This window comes from Rhipicephalus microplus, chromosome 5 (assembly GCF_043290135.1).
Source record: "Rhipicephalus microplus isolate Deutch F79 chromosome 5, USDA_Rmic, whole genome shotgun sequence".
NCBI classification, from domain to species: domain Eukaryota; kingdom Metazoa; phylum Arthropoda; class Arachnida; order Ixodida; family Ixodidae; genus Rhipicephalus; species Rhipicephalus microplus.
Window position 1 is genome coordinate 123,870,685 of NC_134704.1, and position 18,496 is coordinate 123,889,180.

The window sequence follows — 18,496 nt, forward strand, 5'->3', positions numbered from 1 at the left end:
GTGACGACGTTAGAGCCCATAGGAGCGGATGTCAATTCCATCTGCAGCTCTGTGACGTTGCGTATGATGTTCATTGCGGCAGCATGCGAAACATCAATCGCCATGACATCCTTACGCAATTATTTTGTGCTGCAACAATCCCTCGAGCAGTGCCGAGACAGATTGCCTGCTGAGGCGCTTCATGTTGCCGTTGGACTCAGCAGGAACGAAAATGATGGTGTTGGCTTCAGCGCACGTTCATTCTTCGTGTTCGGGGACGAGGCCTTAGCGTCACGTCTCTTCGCCTTTCGGCTCGTTACAAGTCTGAAGTCATCGTCAGATGACACCTCACCTGCCACTGTCTGTGAGTAGACATCATTGCCCTCCCTGTCACAGTAAGGGCCTGCGCGCTTCCTGGATGGGGCTGCCGTGGAGGCCGCAAGACCTGGCAGATATTCGAACTGATTCTTGTACATCGCTGATGAATTCACGAGGTGTACGTGTTATTGCGGAAAAAGTCAAGAGACACTCGAACAGCGTACCGTTAGGCACCCACTTCGCCGTCATCCATTCGATAGAAAGATACAAACTTTCTAATCACATGTTTTGCAAGCCGCTCTACGACTTTCCAAGTGAAACTTTGGGCCAAGTGGCCTTGCTTCGTAACTCATTTTACTATTATTGACTGATGTGCCATTTAAGCAGAACGCAACAAATACCGTGACTTATTTCATGGGATAGATGGCAGCATGTATTTCATCAAGTCGACTTAAAGTGCGTCGTTATGGTTTTCGACTCTAAATGGATATATTTGGGCCGCCCTGCATAAGTAGTAATAAAAACGATATCTCGGGTTCAACGTCTAAAAACCAGAATAAGATTGGAAGAGACGCCGATGGGGATAGCTTCGGAAGTTTTGCCCACCTGCGGTTATTTAACGTGGCTGCATATAATCGCGAGTGGTATACCCTCTCTACGCTGTTCACTTCACGGCCACTGTTGCATCGGCAATGCATTAGTGCGAATGCTACAGACTGCTCTTATACGGTTATTTCACATGTACCAGTAAACAATTAATCTCTGTAATTTCAAATGAACATCGTTCAGTGTCGTCCGCATAATTTCAGTGTCTGCAAAATAATTTGTAATATCTAGTTTTATTATATCGGTGTGCGATTAGTAGTCATTGTGTACAGGGAGGAGCTGCCACTAGAGAACATAAGTTTAAAATCACCGTGTCAACAGGAGGATATTTAAAGTTCACTGCTACGGGTGTAAAGGGACACTAGGACTGGACAGAGCAAGAAACACACACACACACACACACACACACACACACACACACACACACACACACACACACACACACACACACACACACACACACACACACGCACACACACACACACACACACACACACGCACGCACTTACACACACACACACGCACACACACATACACACACACGCACACACACATACACACACACGCACACGCACACACACGCACACGCACACACACATACACACACACGCACACGCACACACACGCAGGCGCGCGCGCACGCACGCACACACACACACACACACACACACACACACACACACACACACAGCCAGCGCTATGTATAAGCAACAAGCCCGCCGTGCAACCTTAATTCGCTGCTGCTCTTGGAACGCACTTCACAAACTGTTAGGCAATAACTGCGATGTTACCATAAAGATTATCAATATTTTAATGTTGGCATTGTATGACGTTTCTCGTCGAAAGAGCAAAGCTATAACAGCACAGCTTGTCTGCAGGTGAATGTACATGCGGCAATGGCTATTTATAAGAGTTTACCTTCAGAACAGCAGTTCATATAGAGGGAGAAGGGGGGGGGGAGTTATTATATTCTGCTTGTTTTATTCACTGTACAATGCACATGCTCACTATATCATTCTTATGTCTACCTGGATGAAAAAAATTAATACACTTAATTACGTGTATTTCCAGTAAACTGGGGGCCATCACTTCACGGAGATAAGAACCAGCCAGGGAAGCGCTTAAACCACGGTTTTAGTTCACACAAAACTCTCTCGGAATGTATTCTCAAAACTGCTTATACGAATTGTTTCTTCCGAGTGTAGAACGAAAACCAATTTCTTTTAAAGCGAGGCACGATGCGTACGAAAAACACACACGCCTTGACTAATGATCTAAGTGTTTTACTCAACTGCGACATACAAGGTTGTCAAAAATGACGAAATTACAAATTCTATCAAGCTGTTGCAACAACTTTTGTATTGTCGAAATGTCGATAACAGCATGGAATACCAAAGAATTTGGAGACACAGCGATTATAAAGGGCTGTTGGCTTCTTTTTTTCCCCGCGGCGCTCTAATGCAGATGCCCGAATATGTAAGCGGTCTGAAACTTCGATATGAACAAAATACACGTAAGCAGGATGTATTCCATAACACTATGGTCAAACTAAATTATTTTAAAAGGTATTGCGAAGTATCAACCAAATTATGACATTTTTCTCTTCCAGCCTTGGCCAAATTTAACGCTTTCTTTTGTTGTCGTTGAAGAAAGAGTTTGATCCTGGCTTCTTTTCTACCTCATTATAGAACGCAATGGATCACTAAGTTGCGAGTGTTTGTAGTTCATAGATACAGTAAATGCATCAGTTATTATGGAAGACTAAGAGCCGTATTCACAAACCAACCTTAACCTTACTTCGTTCTCTTTATGCTCCTGCACAATCTGCATATGTTATAAGGACACAGAAATGGTAACAGGTTTTTATATAACTGCAGCATTGGTTTCTTTATAGTAGCCTACTTTTTTTAAGAAAGACACGAACGGCGCAAGAACGATAAGGAAGACGCGAAGGAAGGATAACTTTTGTTTTAACAATACAGGCCCCAGTCCTCCACCTGTATAACCACAAGGTAACGAAATTCGGACAGCCTACTGAAACGTCATCTTTTTGAAAACTTCCCACTCAGTTAAACGGTAGTCCACGTATTACAATATGAAGCGAGGCACACTATCCGACTGACCTTTGTCATTCGTCATGCCCTTCAACATGATTTCTGCACCATCGTCATTCAAGCCGTTCCCAGGTTCATCTGTGCAGTCACCGCATTGAGATAGGCGGCCCTCGCGTGCTTCAATCATTAGTTGGAGGAAGTCTTCTTTTCTCTGCGAAATGAATCAAGCAATAGTGAAACATTTTTCGTTTTGCTTAGCTCTCTTGATTAACATAGCTATCTAAAAGTCACACTTTAGAAGGAAAAGTGCAGCGACAGCACCACAACCACCAGGAAACCGTTTCGAGGGTTTAGAACACGCCCACATTTGATCTGACTGCTGTGCGTGCCGTCACCACTGCCACCTTCGCCACTTGAAGAATAAATTCCTCTTGCCCGTTTCAGCCACGGCGGCGAGACTATTGCTGTAAGACAATGTGTCATCACAAGGTTGTTGACAGAGTGTGAGGGGGAGATTCCGCAGCTGTCACCGTTGCAGGGCACAGACGGTTGGACGTGAGTACGAGACATTAAAGGAGCCCTGAAACACTTTTTGAAGTAACCATGAAATTAATTCACTGGAAAGATTATTGCCTCATGAGTTCAACGCCACAAACATTTTTAGAATCACTCCAGTGCAGGTAGTGTTATGAAGATTTGTCGCAAAGTACAATTGCAGTCTCTCTTTTCTTACATGGGTATAGCGCACCACGACAAGGACACAAAAAAAAAATTGGTTCCAAATCTTCATGTTACACCGCAAATTTTGTCGAAAGACGGTAGTCTTGCGTCTGGAGAGAGTGAACAAAACGTTTATTTGATGTTCTGCGCAAGAAAATCGGTGAATGGTATTCTGGAGGCGCTGCGTTAGAGTGCCTCGAGCGTGTAGCGGAGGCGAACGAGCGCATCGAGGCACGTTAGACACAAGCGCCATCCGGCAGTTATCTTCGAAAACGAACGCGTGCAGCCCGCGGAGAAATATGCACACCCGTTTCGGAGGTGATAAAGTATAGAACGCAAAGCGACGGGCATGTGCCACCACCGTGACGTCATAGCAAAGTGTTGGAAACACCTTTTTGCGCATCGCTTTGCACTGTCAGCGCAGCGCGATAAACGCTACATTCATTTGAGTTACTTGTGTGTGCCTCTTCTAGTATAAAGGCAGACATGCAAAACATCAAAGCGTTGTTGTGGCACCTCAGAAATGCCCGATAACTGCTTTTTATTTGACAATCGCCCAGCTATGAACGCTAAACCTTGAGCAATATTGGTGGGCGCTGCGGATGGGGTTGGCCGTTTGGGGCCGTTTGAGGTATCGTTAGGGTAGACAAAGAGACAAATGTACAGACAGACAGACAGACAGACCAATTTTTTTTTAGTGGAAGGTCCCCAAGAAAGACTATCGTCTTTAAAAGACACACACACACACACACACACACACACACAGCACTATGTGTGTGTCTACATCTTTTTGTGTCTGTCGTGGTGCACTATACCCATATAAATGATGAACCCCCCACCAACTAGCACGTGCCTTAGCAAATTTCTGTCCTCTCGTCCGAACAAAAGCGCTCGAAGGTAAGTAGTGAGGGAAAGCAGGGGCAAAGAGATTACGTTTCGCGCGCCTCGTGACCTTGAGACTTTTTTGTTCTTCGAATGTGTGGCTTTTTCAGTGTGATCGCTTGTACACTCATGGACAAGTCACGGCCTCCCGTGGCGATCTTTGAAACGACCGAGCACGCCATGTTCAAATTGGCCAATGACTGACATATGGGCTTTCTACGAGTTATTTTACAGCGTTTTCTGTCATTTGTCAAGAGGATAGAAGGCAATTTTTTAACTGACATTGATAATTTATTGTGCATTCCAGACGGCAGGCTGCGCTATAATATTTGGCTCGCGTGTTGTCGGGAGCTTCTATGACTGATCTGCACCGTTTTCTGACCATGCTCAAAAAGGTTTGCAGGGCCCCATTAAAGGCGTTTGTGTTAAAATACAAGCCATCCCCAATACCACAACCCCGGGGTGCATTATGGTCACCTTTGTAAGATAGTCGAGTACCAGCTCATTTTCATTCGAATCGAGGCCATTTTATATTTGTTAATGTGAATGATAGCCAGATTGTGAACATGGATACAGTGACAGGCAGAAAATTATTGGACATAATTTGACGCAAGCTGACGCCAGAATAAGCAGACCTCCACAATTTGAATCATCGTCGTATGCGGTTTTTAAAGCATAAAATCTGCGTTTGGCTATTAGTATGATTGAATAACTGTGGATTACATATCTGCGCAATAACGCACATGTTGATTTCAGTAGTGAACAAGCATACATACAGTGGGGTGAGCACAAGCTCGCAGTCTTCCCTCATAAAACAGAGGTGTCTCATATGCCTTTCATGGTGAGCCACTTTTTGGTTCTTAGCAATTTCGAGGTTTCTAAACTGAACCAGAACAGACTCCGCCACAGTGATCATTCAGTCATCGTGGGAACGATTTGTAGAACGCACTTCTGGCTCTGTTTGTTGTTGTGTTTTCGTTATGTTTCGTATGAAAGAATGAACCATTGTGATCTTTGCGAGCCGATTGGAATTCGTGAGCCTGAAAAAGGTGATGAAGTGTAACTGCTAAACCTTTGCTGAAGTGCTGAAGTGTGTATTATGGCAAAGCAGTTTAAGAGTCAATCGTAGTACACAAATTCGCCTAGTAAACAAACTTGCCCATAGGCAAGAGTGGACAAATTTGTGTACTACTATCCCTCCTATATTGGCTGAAGCGCCGCGCGTCGCCACACCCATAGACACTAGCGCCGTAGTTCTCTCTAGTGCGCTTATAGAAAAATCTATGCTCAGCAATACGGTGCAGTTACTGTCAGGTGACACGGGTGGAGCGCAGACCGCAAACTTTTGCGAGCGATTGCCCGCAGTTTTATTTCGCTGTGGTTTTAATGCTGGGCAGAAACCAACCTCATTTGTTTCTGCTCTTTGTTTCATGATGCGTTGGCAGATGCTCTTGAAGTAGAGAAAAGCCCCTTCGTTGAAAGTTTTCGGTTTTCTACTCTTGAAAAAGTTGGCTAGCAGCACTGAAAAAAAAAAAGAAATATGAGTCCGACTAAGAGAATTCCGCTACGCACAGCTAGAAAAACTCTCTATACTCGGCGACAACTTCTTCTGGCAATCGAGCGAAGGTTACGGAGCCAAATCACGTGCATCCTACCGCCAGTGAATGTAGTTCCACAACAGCTCCCGTGTTTTCAACGTGAAATATAAACATTTCTTTTTTTTTCATTTTCAAATTGGGGCTCTTTGAGACATGACGCTGTTCAAACCATTAAGATATTCGTATTTCATGTAACTTACTCTTCGTCGCTTTGCGTCTTGGAACACGCGAGAAAGTGGCGCCTTTTTACGAGTATCTCAAACGCTATGCGGTGTCTGCGTCTACAATAAACGCTGGTGGTGCGCCCCTGTCACTTTCTACAGCTTCACGAGACGTGCGCCAAATCTTACTGCTTCGCGTAGTGCTACATGGGCATAAGCTCCGCCCCAGTAGCATTCCCTTCAGCACAAAAAAAAAACGATGTAGGCTAGTGGCGAATTTGAGGTTGATGTCAGCCGTGTTTTTCTCTTGTTGGTGATGGTTGTTTGTCACCTAAAAAAACTGGGAACCATCTAGAATCCTTTCCTAAATAATTTTAACCTTTAATTAGGGAATCGGTGCAGCTCGACATTTTTAAATGAATAACACGCATACAGAAAATAATAGACAATGTTGTATGGCAGCCATTTAGTGCAATGAAAAGTCAACATGTGTACGGTGGTAGCGGAAACTTATCAATGGTGGATAAAACTGCTCAATACACGTCATTTTGTTTTGACGATTCACATTGCAAGGATCGTTTTCTTATTACCGGAGAAGTGCTTTATGTGCCTGGAAGTTTGCCGTCAGAAGTTTGGTCATAGAAAACTCGTCCTCACAGAAAATAAGAGCGCACAAAACACCAAACATTAACGAGACGCTGTCTCAAAAAAAATGTGTGAATTTTTTTTCTATTAAGGCGTAATGTTTGCAATGTTCCTGGTATCTGCAAATCGAGAGAGAGAGAGAGAGAGAGAGAGAAAGAGATGAAGGGGAAACGCTGGGTTGTTAACTAAGCCTTGGCTCATTAGGCTACCTTACACGTGGGGTGAAGTAAGGGGGAATGATATATAATAGAGGAGAAATAATAACAGAAAGATAAAGAAGAAACCGGAAATTGGTCAGAATGCACACAACACAATGTCATAATTACTTTTCATAAGTATTGATAATAAAAATATCTATAACTCAAGTAATACTTTCTTGGCCGATCCTTCTGAGTCGGTATGAGCCATATGTGAGATATCATCACCATCATCATCATCATCGTCATCATCACAATAGTGCGCTTGTGGTTCACAGACATTAGCCTTCACAGACGTTAGCCGTTTCGTTCGCCTTCAAACGGCTCCGTATGGGCTTTCGTGGCCTTAAGCGTGCGTGAAACCATGGGCCAAGATCCGAGCTCATTCTTTCTAAGTCTTACTTTAAGACGATCCAGTTTGGCTCCTAGAACACATCGTTGAGTCTGGTAGGAAGGGTAGGGGCATAGAATGTGCTCTTTTTCCTCCTCACACTGGTGTATACGTTGCATGCACTATAAAGATGACAACTAAAAGACAATGATTCCGAAGAAAGTGTAGAAAATGTTATTATGCTCTGAAACTTTATGTGAAGCCTCCCATAAAGTTTTGTATGTGACCAGTCATTGTAAATTTTTACTTATAACTACTTAAAACATCACCTATACTTTCCTTGGCATAGTTGTCTGTTAGTTCTCATTAAAAAGTGCGCCAATCGAAGGAAACAAGGCCTGATATTCTCACTTCTTTCCTTCATGCACTGTAAACGTTGCACTACCAACTACAGACAGGAACGTTTCTTCTCAGGTTCTGTTCCGCGACAGCACTGCAAGAATACAGCTTTCTCGAATATTTCGCGCCTATGAAATGTTTGCTTTTTGATGTACGTGCAGAACTTGCAAGAACTGAGCGAATGCTCTCACCATTGATCATGTGCAGTGGAGTGATGTTGGCGGCGAAGGCTATCCTCGCTTGCGTAACAAACTCGTTCGTGGCGTCCGTGTAGGAGTCGAGCGTCGTGCCGAACGCGCATCTCGCGATCATGTCCAGGGCGAAGTGTCCGTAAAACCTGTTAGGAAGCGTACGAGAACGTTCACTTCAATTATCAAGGCCGGAAGTCACTGAGTGGAGTCCAGATCTTGTTTTCGGGTTGTGTAACCTCGGGCCGACTTACCAAGAAATGTAATTTTACAGAATGTTTGCGAGTGAGTGTCCTAAACAAGCGCTATCTTCACACTGGTCGTTATCATAATTTCCTTCCACCTACAAAAAAATGGCACAAATAATATTTCTACTAGCTTTTCTCGCTTTTCTTATTGCTTTGTCAAAAGGCGTTATAACGCAGGTTGTACTGGAAAACAGGGCGCAATGTAATCTCTCTATGAAGAATGCAACAATGTGCAGACAACGGTTATTTTTTTAAAAAATTCGCGTATTATGAAAATCATTCACTGCAGTATGCATTGAAAGGCGAGAGAAATTTTTCAATCGTAACAGCGTAGGCATGCTCGCGTGCATTGACGCGGTGGTCTAGTGGTTAAGGTATTCGGCTGACGTCCCGCAGGTCGCGGGATCGAATCCCGGCTGCGGTGGCTGCATTTCTGATAAAGGCAGGAATGTTGTAGGCCCGTGTGCTCAGATTTGGGTGCATGTTAAAGATCCCCAGGTGGTCCAAGTTTCAGGAGCCCTCCACTATACGGAGGAGAAGGAGGAGGAGGAGAAAGCAACAAAAGGGAGAAGGCAGGGAGGTTATCCAGAAAGACATCCGGTTAGCTACCCTACACTGGTGGATTACGTCGTCTCTCATCTTCATATGGGGGTTTGGGGACGTTAAACCCCACATATCAGTAATCAAATCAATGATCGCGTGCAGTAGTCTGGGTGTGTCATGTACAAAACACATGAATAAAATAAAAATAAAATGTAATTTTACACGTAGCTTCAGCAATTCCTCTCCTTTCTCAGCCGCACCACGCTACTTATAGAGGCCTTTTATCACTCTTTGCCTAAACCACTAATAAACTTATCTCTTAATGTAATACATATCTTGGAGATTTATTACATTAAGAATCCGGTCAGGTGAAATGGGAACGCGGATATTTTATGGCTCCCCACATTTTTAGAAAACATTGATGTAATTCTGCATACTTTCATCGTCTATCACCTCGTCTGAAAGCCTTTATTGTAACATCCTGTGTTTTCGTGCTGATACGTTCGACTGGTTCTTTACCGAACTCGAACTCACATTGTGACAACGCGCAGCGCGCTCACGGTTGGAGTCCGAAAATCCCCCATCGTAGCTGTACATTCAGCCGCTCTCCAGGAAAATTGGAGCAGTCATGACTACTTTGACCATGACTGTACTTGGCCATTGACGTGCCGTGCTTCTAGGGGAAAGAAACACCACAGGCAAATATTAAGATGGCTTGAATGGCAGAGATTGCGTTGCAGAATCCTTGTAGGGCTCATTTCGGGCCAAAAGAACGCTTCTTTTTGAACAAAATCATGCTTTAGGCACACTAAACATCGGCAGCACTTCAAAGAGTCCGCCTACAAGAACGGCTTTCAGGCGCGGCATTCGCCTTTCTGCTCGGCAGCTGGCTTAGCGAAGCACGGGCCACAGAAATAGGAAATTGCGCCCTCGCAAGGTTTACATCAGGTAGCTCTTCTTTTCCGTTAATTAACCTGAAACGCACAAGCTCAGGAACATGAAGAATATCCGATCCTCTGACGCATACCCTAAACGAACACTCGTACTGTACAACAACTACAGTAACCTCTCGCATATTTATGTATACATATGTCTCGACTACATCATTCAGTTCTGGTGCAACGGTGGTTATATCATCAAAAGAGGTCACTCTCCTTTAATTAAGACTTGACATTCGACGTCATCTACGGCGGCAGAACTCGTCCCTCTGCACCATGCGCTGGAACTCATCGATTCTTGACTGAGTGGAACGCGACAAACATAACCCCAGCCAGCATCAACTTGGCCCTTTACCGCGACTCCAACCTCCATCCGGCCTTCATCGACGTGAAGGTTCGCTTTTCAGCCGCCTTTGGTTGGGAGTGCTTTCACAAAAGAATATGCAACGTTAATCAAAGTGACTGACAGTGTGGCGTGTGATGTTTGCGGAACCAACGAAGACGTCGAAAATCTGCTGTGCTGGTGCCATCGTTTTGCTTCGGACAGACAAATACTTGCAGGCGCGTTGCGGCCACTAGATGATGGGCCACTTTCTGCGCATTTGCTACAACAACACGGTTCACACCTCTGGATAGCCCGCATTAAAAACTAATCTCTGCTTTTTAAGGGACACAAGCTTGTGTGGACGCCTGTTACTCGTGGTGCTTTTCCTCACGTTGCAGATAATTCACTGCCTCCGACCTTTTTTTTTTCCTTGCGACCTCTACCTTTCTCATCTTTCTATTCAATTTCCACAATCCTTCATTGCAGGGCAGCCAACGAAGAGTCTTTCAGGTTAACCTCCCTACCTCCTCTATTGGTGTTTGCTATCTTTGTCGATTACTGTAGCGCTTCTGAATGAAATATGACGTTTCAGGGGTTCTAAAACATTTAACCTTCGCTTTTATAAAAACAAAGTTATTATTGGCCTTTTACGTCCCTTAGTAGGTGAGATAACCTCCAAATACTTTGTGGTGAGAGTGTGGCACTCTGAATGAGGCACTCGGGTGTGTTTATAGCTTTCCATCTTCGCCAGCCGAATGTACTCCGCGCAGGGAGTGTGCTCGAGAAACATTTTAACACTAACAATCAAATGTAGCATTTGTTCACCTCCTTAATGAACATCTTTATGTTTAATGTTTTGCTTAATTCGTACTGAGAACTGCCAGCACGGGAAAGAAATGCTATATACGACTAGGAAAGAAAAAAAAATATTGCGCATCACTCACTGTTTGACGTCTAGTTCCTTTTCTTCTTCTGCTACGTTTGCGAGGTGCTTAGCACTAACTCTTGCGCAGTCTTGAATTAGGTCGTTCATCTGGAAATGCCAGACATCGTGAGCACAGCGTTTTATAGAGCGAAGGTACACTTCTTTAAACTCCCGTGTTTTACGCGGCTTCATGTTCGTGATGAGTTGTCAGATGTCTCAGAGAATATATTTGTGGGTGGACATACGAGATTATATTTGCCGCATGTAATAGCAGGTGATCTTATGTGACCCCTCTATGCTGATCAACGGTGTAGTGAAACCACACGTACTTTATTAAGTGTAATATTATAAAATAAATGCCCCGTCACGGTGGTCTAGTATCTAAGGTACTCGGCTGCTGACCCGCCGGTCGCGGGTTTGAATCCCGGATGCGGCGGCTGCATTTCCGATGGAGGCGGAAATGTTGTAGGCCCGTGTGCTCAGATTTGGGTGCACGTTAAAGAACCCCAGGTGGTCGAAATTTCCGGAGCTTCCCACTAGGGCGTCTCTCATAATCATATCGTGGTTTTGGGACGTTAAACCCCACATATCAATTATTATGAAATAAATGTTCGTAAATTGTGTAAATTTTGTGTCTGCGAGGAGATATTTTTTGTGCAAGAATTTCATTCCTAAGCTCATAACATTCACGTAATTCTATCTTGTACTCATTTTCGTAACTTCACATAACTGTATGACGTAATGACATGGTATCAAGCTATTCACCCGATGACATGTGTTACTTTGTTATTGTATTCACTTTGATCATTGTATTCTGTTTACCTTTGTTATAGTTTATTTGTAATATTTTTTTAGTATATGTGGATAGTTTTTGACGTTATAACTTGTTTGATTCTACAAGCCTGCGAATGCTGGTGCGTTCGTGTGTGTATGTGTGTGCGTAATTGTGTGTGTTTCTGAACTGCAACTGTTGAGAACAGATGAGAAATTTAGTAAGTGAACCAAGGAAACGACTCAAAACCCTCCTGAGTAGTATGTTAAACAACCGTGCCCGAGAACAAGAGAAGCAGTGCACTTGTTAATTAATGAAACAAAGTTACATCACTTCAGCGCTGAACTGACCTTTTTCAACTTAGCAGTTGAAAATGCAGGCGTAGAAAGCTGGCGTATCTTCCTCCAGCGTTCAACAGGTGCAAGGGTCATTATGTTAGTGAGAAACGGATCTTCAATTTGGTGATCCTGCAAAATGTTTTGCACAAAACATATGTCACTGTTCATGCAAGATTACATTGTAAAATTACAATGGACTAGAAATTCAACACGATAAGGCGCTACCTAAATATTTGGCTAGCTTCAAGCATCTTCAGACATTTCTGTCAGACATTCCGACGCATTAGCTTCTAATACGGCAACAACCGATGAGGTTATGCCTATATAGGTACTTGTATAATCAGTACCTTTGACATTTGTGATAACAATCAGATCGAAATAGTACGTGAAAAGTACTGCAAGTTGGCCCTGATTGAAATCGTGAGTTTTGAATAACTATACTTTTTTAAAACTAGTGCTTGTCAAAAATATTTGTAGAAAAACAAAATGCCCGGTCCTTTTTTGTATAGTCGGCTAAGTGAAAGCGCAACAAGTGACTTTTCAATTCGCCTTTTAGAACCTGCTTGAGTGAGTTTCGATTCTTTTCGATAAATAACTGGTGAAGTGTATTATTCATTGAAGGCAAAAGCTTCATGAAAACAACCTCTTATTTGATATGAATTTTATAGCTTAACTCTTTGGTACACTGTTGCATGTTTGTTTAGAAAAACACATGACACACCCGGAACTTTCAGTGCCATATTCTTGGTACACGATCTGTGTTATCTACGATATTGTGACGAAACACCGTGACATATTACCGCCTGGCTCTAAACCTGCAATGCGTCCGGTATCTGCATCGTAGAGTCTCCGTCAACCTGACATGCGCCTATCGGTTCCTGGGATCCTCAACAAGGCACGCATGTCACCACTAGCCCGGAAGCAGTTAGTTACCTTTGTGTCTGTTTGTTGGACGAAACTTACTTTGACCGCACGCATATTAAACCGATGGCCCCAACAATTCCAGCAACGTTTCTACAGGAGCAGCGTTTGTTCCATCTGGCAACGTACTGCTACAATACATGTTCTCTCACATCACGACGTCGACAGAAGTGGAACTCGCAGCGCTTCAAGGTGCGGTCAAGTACATTCTTCAGCATTGCCCCACCGCGGTGGTCTAGTAGCTAAGGTACTAGGCTGCTGCCGCAGGTCACGGGATCGAGTCTCGGCTGTGGCGGCTGCACTTCTGATGGAGGCGGAAATGCTGTAGGCCCATGTGTTCTGATTTGAGTGCACGTTAAAGAACCCCAGGTGGTCGAAATTTCCGGAGCCCACCACTATGGCGTCTCTAATAATCATATGGTGGTTTTGCGGCGTTAAAACCCCTCATATCAATCATCATCATTACATTCTTCAGCAGCCACTTAATCAATGGGCCATTTTTTTTTTGCGACTCGAGGTCAGCCGTACAATCACTACGGTTTGCTTGACGGCACGGATTACAAGAATGGTCAGTGTATGGGATAAGGCAGGACTACTAGCAAGCGCTTGAGGACGGACGTGATATTGTATTTCAATGCTTGCCACGTTATTTTGGAATTGTCGGCAACGACCGCACCGATGAAGCTGCTCGATCGGCTCGTGACCAAGATCTGCGGACGCCCTTACCGCTCTTCAGAATGGACGCTGCGCGGCGACTGCAATCACTTGCTCTCCGTATCCCACTTTTACAATGTTTACAATGAAATGCGCAGGATTTCTCCAACGCGCGTCTGTATTCAATTGACCCAAATTTCTAAATTCGTTTACCATCCGGGCTCTGACGACGCGGTGAAGCTTTAATGTGTCGCATGTGGTTGGGCGTGGGCTTTACGAATGAGCGTTCGTGTCTCATTGGAACGGCCAGCAGTGCGGCATGCAGCATCCGCGCCTGTGAGGAAGTGCTTGAGGACATTCTCTACCAGTGCCCATTATACCGGACTCATGACGTAGGATGGAAGCCAAGCTCCATCACCTGGATTCAAGAGCACTCGCAGAGAAGATTCTGGGATCTTGGCTGATGGTCTCGCACACGCGCAAAGAGAGCGTCCTGTGCAGTTGCAATCTGACTAGTTATCCATCTCTTTCTTACTGTTCTTCTTTTCTCTCTATTTTTCCCCTTATATTATTACCCCTTTCCCCCACCCCAAGAGTAGAGTAGCCAACCGAGTCAAAGCTTGGTTAACCTCCCTGCCTTTCCTCTCCGTTTCTATCTCTCTCTTTTATCCAGTAAGAACATCGTGCTGAATACCAGCATGCTGAGTAAGTCATGGTGCATCAGTGGCTAACGAGCTTGGCTGCTTGCCCGATGATCGACCCCGGCCGCGGCGTGCGCATTTCAGTGGTAGCGAAATGGTAGAGGCCCGTACACTGTGCGATGTATTTGCACATTAAAGAGCACCAGGTGGTCAAAGTTTCCGGAGCCCTCCACCACGGCATCGCTCATATCGTGTTTTTGGGATGAAAAGCACCAGATATTGTTTTTTTATTAGGAGCTCGCTAAGGATAGGTCCCGTGTAGGGTCAAGAAAAAAAAAAAGAGAAGTGGTGTGCCACCTCTAGGCTCATGCGCTAGCTCACCGTGCCGCAATGAAATTGGACGCTGTTTACCAATTTATTGAATACGAAGCATTTGGCCGAAATTTCCGGAGCCCTCCCCTACGGCGTCTCTCATAATAATATGGTGGTTTTGGGACGTTAAACCCCACATATCAATCAAATACGAAGCATTTCTTAGCGAACTTCGGTGACTTTGAGCGTATCTATCTATCTATCTATCTATCTATCTATCTATCTATCTATCTATCTATCTATCTATCTATCTATCTATCTATCTATCTATCTATCTATCTATCTATCTATCTATCTATCTATCTATCTATTTAGCCGCCTACGACTTTTAGCTCTCCGGGCCGTTTCGGTTATGGTATCAGTACCAAATTTGGTATGACAAAACATGACTGTATGAAGAACATACTTGACAAGTCATAACATGAAAATTATGACGTGTATGTCATATATGTAATGATTTACATTTCATGGTCCTGCAGCTCCTGCAGTGGTTTCGTTCACATGGCATGTTGCAAAACCTGTAAGGTATGATACGATTGCATGCCCAACACAATCGACAAACCCTAACATGAGAACCTTATATTCGTGTCGTGTAACAACATGACTACATGCCGCGCTCATAATGCGCTCGCGGTCGTCTCACTAGCGTCACATACACCAAATGTGGTATTACGGGACGTCAATGGATGACGGAGGTACGATACTGGTGCAAACATGATAATAACGACATGCGTGTCATGTAACAACATGGCTACACGCGACGCTCATGATGCGCTCACGGCCGTTTCGCTAGCTTCACATGTACCAAACTCGGTATTACGCGATGCAAACGGACGACGTAGGTAAACGACATATACAAACATGATAATCGAGACATATGTGTCATGTAACATCATGACTACATGCCACACTCATGATGCACTCGCGGCCGTTTCGCTAGCTTCACACATGTCAAATTTGGTATTACGTGACGTCGATGGATGACGAATGCATGTGACTGACTCAGACTTTCAGACTTAATAATCATGAGGTGTCTGTCATGTGAGAACATGACTACATGCCGCCGTCAAGGCAGCAATACATTTCGACGTGACGCGGTGCGCGAGCTCGCCGGCGTTCATTTCGTCGCGTCAAGCAGGCGTTGCGACGCCAGGTGCTGGTCCTGCATTAGACTTGCAGGCCCGCGCCGCGCTGTGTTCCTTTGACGCATGCATGCTTTAGCGCGTCCGGCGTACCTCCATCACGAAAACAGGGAGACGCAGTGTTGTCTGGGTAACGCATCGGCGCGAAACGCACCATATCGCATTTTAGACCCGTTGGCGTCGGGCCGCGGTGACGGACGCTGTCGCGTGGTCGCGCCTGGCGTCATACTATAGAGTGCTCGCGTTTTGCTAACGTGGCGTTGCTGTTCCCAGCATGCGCGGGCGTCAAAACCAGATTCGAGTATCTTGGGCACTTCATGATGCGCTCGTGGCCATGTCGCTAGCTCCACATATACCGTGTTAAGTGACGTCAATGAATGACGAAAGTATACGACTGGTGCAAATATGATAATCCCGACCTGCGTGTCATGCCAGAACATGACAACATACCACGCTCATAGCGTGCTCGCGGCCATTTCGCTAGCTCCACATATACTAAATTTGGTATCACGTGACGTGAATTGATGACGAAGGTAGGCGACACATTCAAACATGATAATCATGACACAGAAGGCATGTACGGCATCATTGCCCTCTACCTCATAACGTTGTGTTGATTTTAAAATGACATATCAACATTTCTTATTTGTGCTTCGCATACCATCGATTCCCACAGTACGTGGATGGGATCTGCCATTTTATTTATTTATTTACTTAGTATTTATTTTATTATTTTTCTTTTCTTTTATTTATAAGTTCTTTATTGATACAGGTTTACCGTCTAGTACGAACAGTGAAAGAGTAAAAAGCCTTTAATTTAACAACACGTATATTGGAGCTTTTAGAAAGACAAGATGGCTCAAGAATCAGCGAATTATCTTTATATATCTGTCGCTCCTGTGAGCCACATCGATACTTTCTGGCATTATACTGAAGCATTGATTGAGAGACAGCAAATTCTATTCTGTCTTCCAAAAATAAACCGATTACTGTCATAATAGCGACAATTTCGCTTTCAAAACGTCAAATATCAGTTAAACCTCATTTGGGTTCTTGCTTTAATTTTTCTTTAGTTTCTCAAAACTCGCACCTAATGGAAAGTTGCCCCTCATTTTTATTACTGCCTTCAAACTCGGGTCCAACTTTTACGCCAGGATATGGGCTCTGCCTGTGATAAATCAGGGAGGTTGGGTGAGTTCTCTCGTCAAGAGTTGGGTGAATATAGGTGTAATGGGGTGATGGTAGGTGGATGAAATAGAAGAACGCCTACCGTACAAGTTTTCAGCAGTGTATTTACTTCAGGTGCAATACACCTGAAACAATTTAGATGATGGAAGAAAGTGCGACCGGCATTGCACGTCAGAAAAATTCAGTGCCGGAAACGAGTGCGGTTGGCATTCTATATTGTCAACCTGCATTCATTCCAGTAATATATTCTGCTGTAAGCTTTGAGGAGAGGAAAAATGATTGCAGCTCCCTTCAACATTAAATAGAAAATTGAGAAACCGAAGAATAACTGCTTGATTTATGCGTGATAGCACACCGATTGCTGTACGAGCGTATAAATGTGGGTGAAGGTACGAGCTCGTATACACTGTTATTTGAAAATTAATTTAGGATCTAATCGCTAACATAATTTCGTTGCAACTTGGTTTTCAATAGTAAATAGTATTTTATGCATGTTACAGTTGAGTGTGTTCATCTGCGCACAACTTTAAGCGTTATAAGTTCCTCTGTTTCTACTAGCAGTCTCGGTGCTGCAACATGTCGCACTTTGTTGCACTGTTTGCTCAGCATCGTAATACTGTGCTATCTTTTATCGATGTCCTGTCGTTCGGAAATATCATTAGAAACCTATATGTACAGTAGAGTAGTGATGCGTTCTTCAAGCAACCGCGAAAGTAAAACTTAGACGCCGAGAAACAGGAAAAAATGAAAATTTTCGTTGCAATTTCAACACGACCATTTTGCTTGATGAAATCCGCTTAAAAATTGCTTACACATTAACTGGCTTCAAAGTGAATTATATACGTCACCTTCATCGGTTCCAATGGCCTATTTAACAATCAGGACATGAATCGGACCAAGCCAAGCCATGTTAAAAGTCAACATAGCCGTCTTGGTCGTCTAGAAGGGGTGGTTGTTTACGTACAATGCAGGAATGGGACCACATTTGCGACAGAACTATGGGGTTCTGAATGCATAGGGTTTTATGGGAGCTATGGCAGTGTCAGCCGAAAACGGTTGAACAGCATGCAAAATGCAGAACCCGGAAACGTAAAAGTGGTGTGCTACCGTAACTCCTAATTGCACCAAAGAACCTATGTTTTTATTTTATTTTGGACTTCGGCCTACTCCAGTTGAATGCGTCATGTAGAAAAAAAAGACTAATACACTGCGAGCAAACAAAAACAGGCTAATCTTACCCGTCTATTTGGCAGTGATGGAAATTCCTTGACCAGAACCTGCTTCAGCAGGTCTGGATCCGTCACCATCAGCGTTGGCTTCCCTCCTTCGTAAATACTGCAATTCATCGGCGGAAGTGGTTAAGGGCCGCACTATTCAGCTCTCCCAACCAAACATCATTGCAACAACGCAA

General features: G+C 44.1%; 1 protein-coding gene across 1 annotated transcript in view; it reads right to left on the bottom strand.

Annotated features, from left to right (window-relative positions):
• LOC119173732 (cytochrome P450 3A24) overlaps nt 1–18,496 on the bottom strand; it is a 59,396-nt gene that overhangs the window by 21,993 nt on the left and 18,907 nt on the right. The window contains exons 4-9 of the mRNA XM_075895898.1: nt 18,324–18,420; nt 12,180–12,296; nt 11,077–11,165; nt 8,082–8,227; nt 5,965–6,080; nt 3,027–3,168 (exon numbers count right to left, since the gene is read on the bottom strand). Of these exons, the coding sequence (XP_075752013.1) occupies nt 3,027–3,168; nt 5,965–6,080; nt 8,082–8,227; nt 11,077–11,165; nt 12,180–12,296; nt 18,324–18,420 (707 nt within the window). The remainder of the gene's footprint in view (nt 1–3,026; nt 3,169–5,964; nt 6,081–8,081; nt 8,228–11,076; nt 11,166–12,179; nt 12,297–18,323; nt 18,421–18,496) is intronic.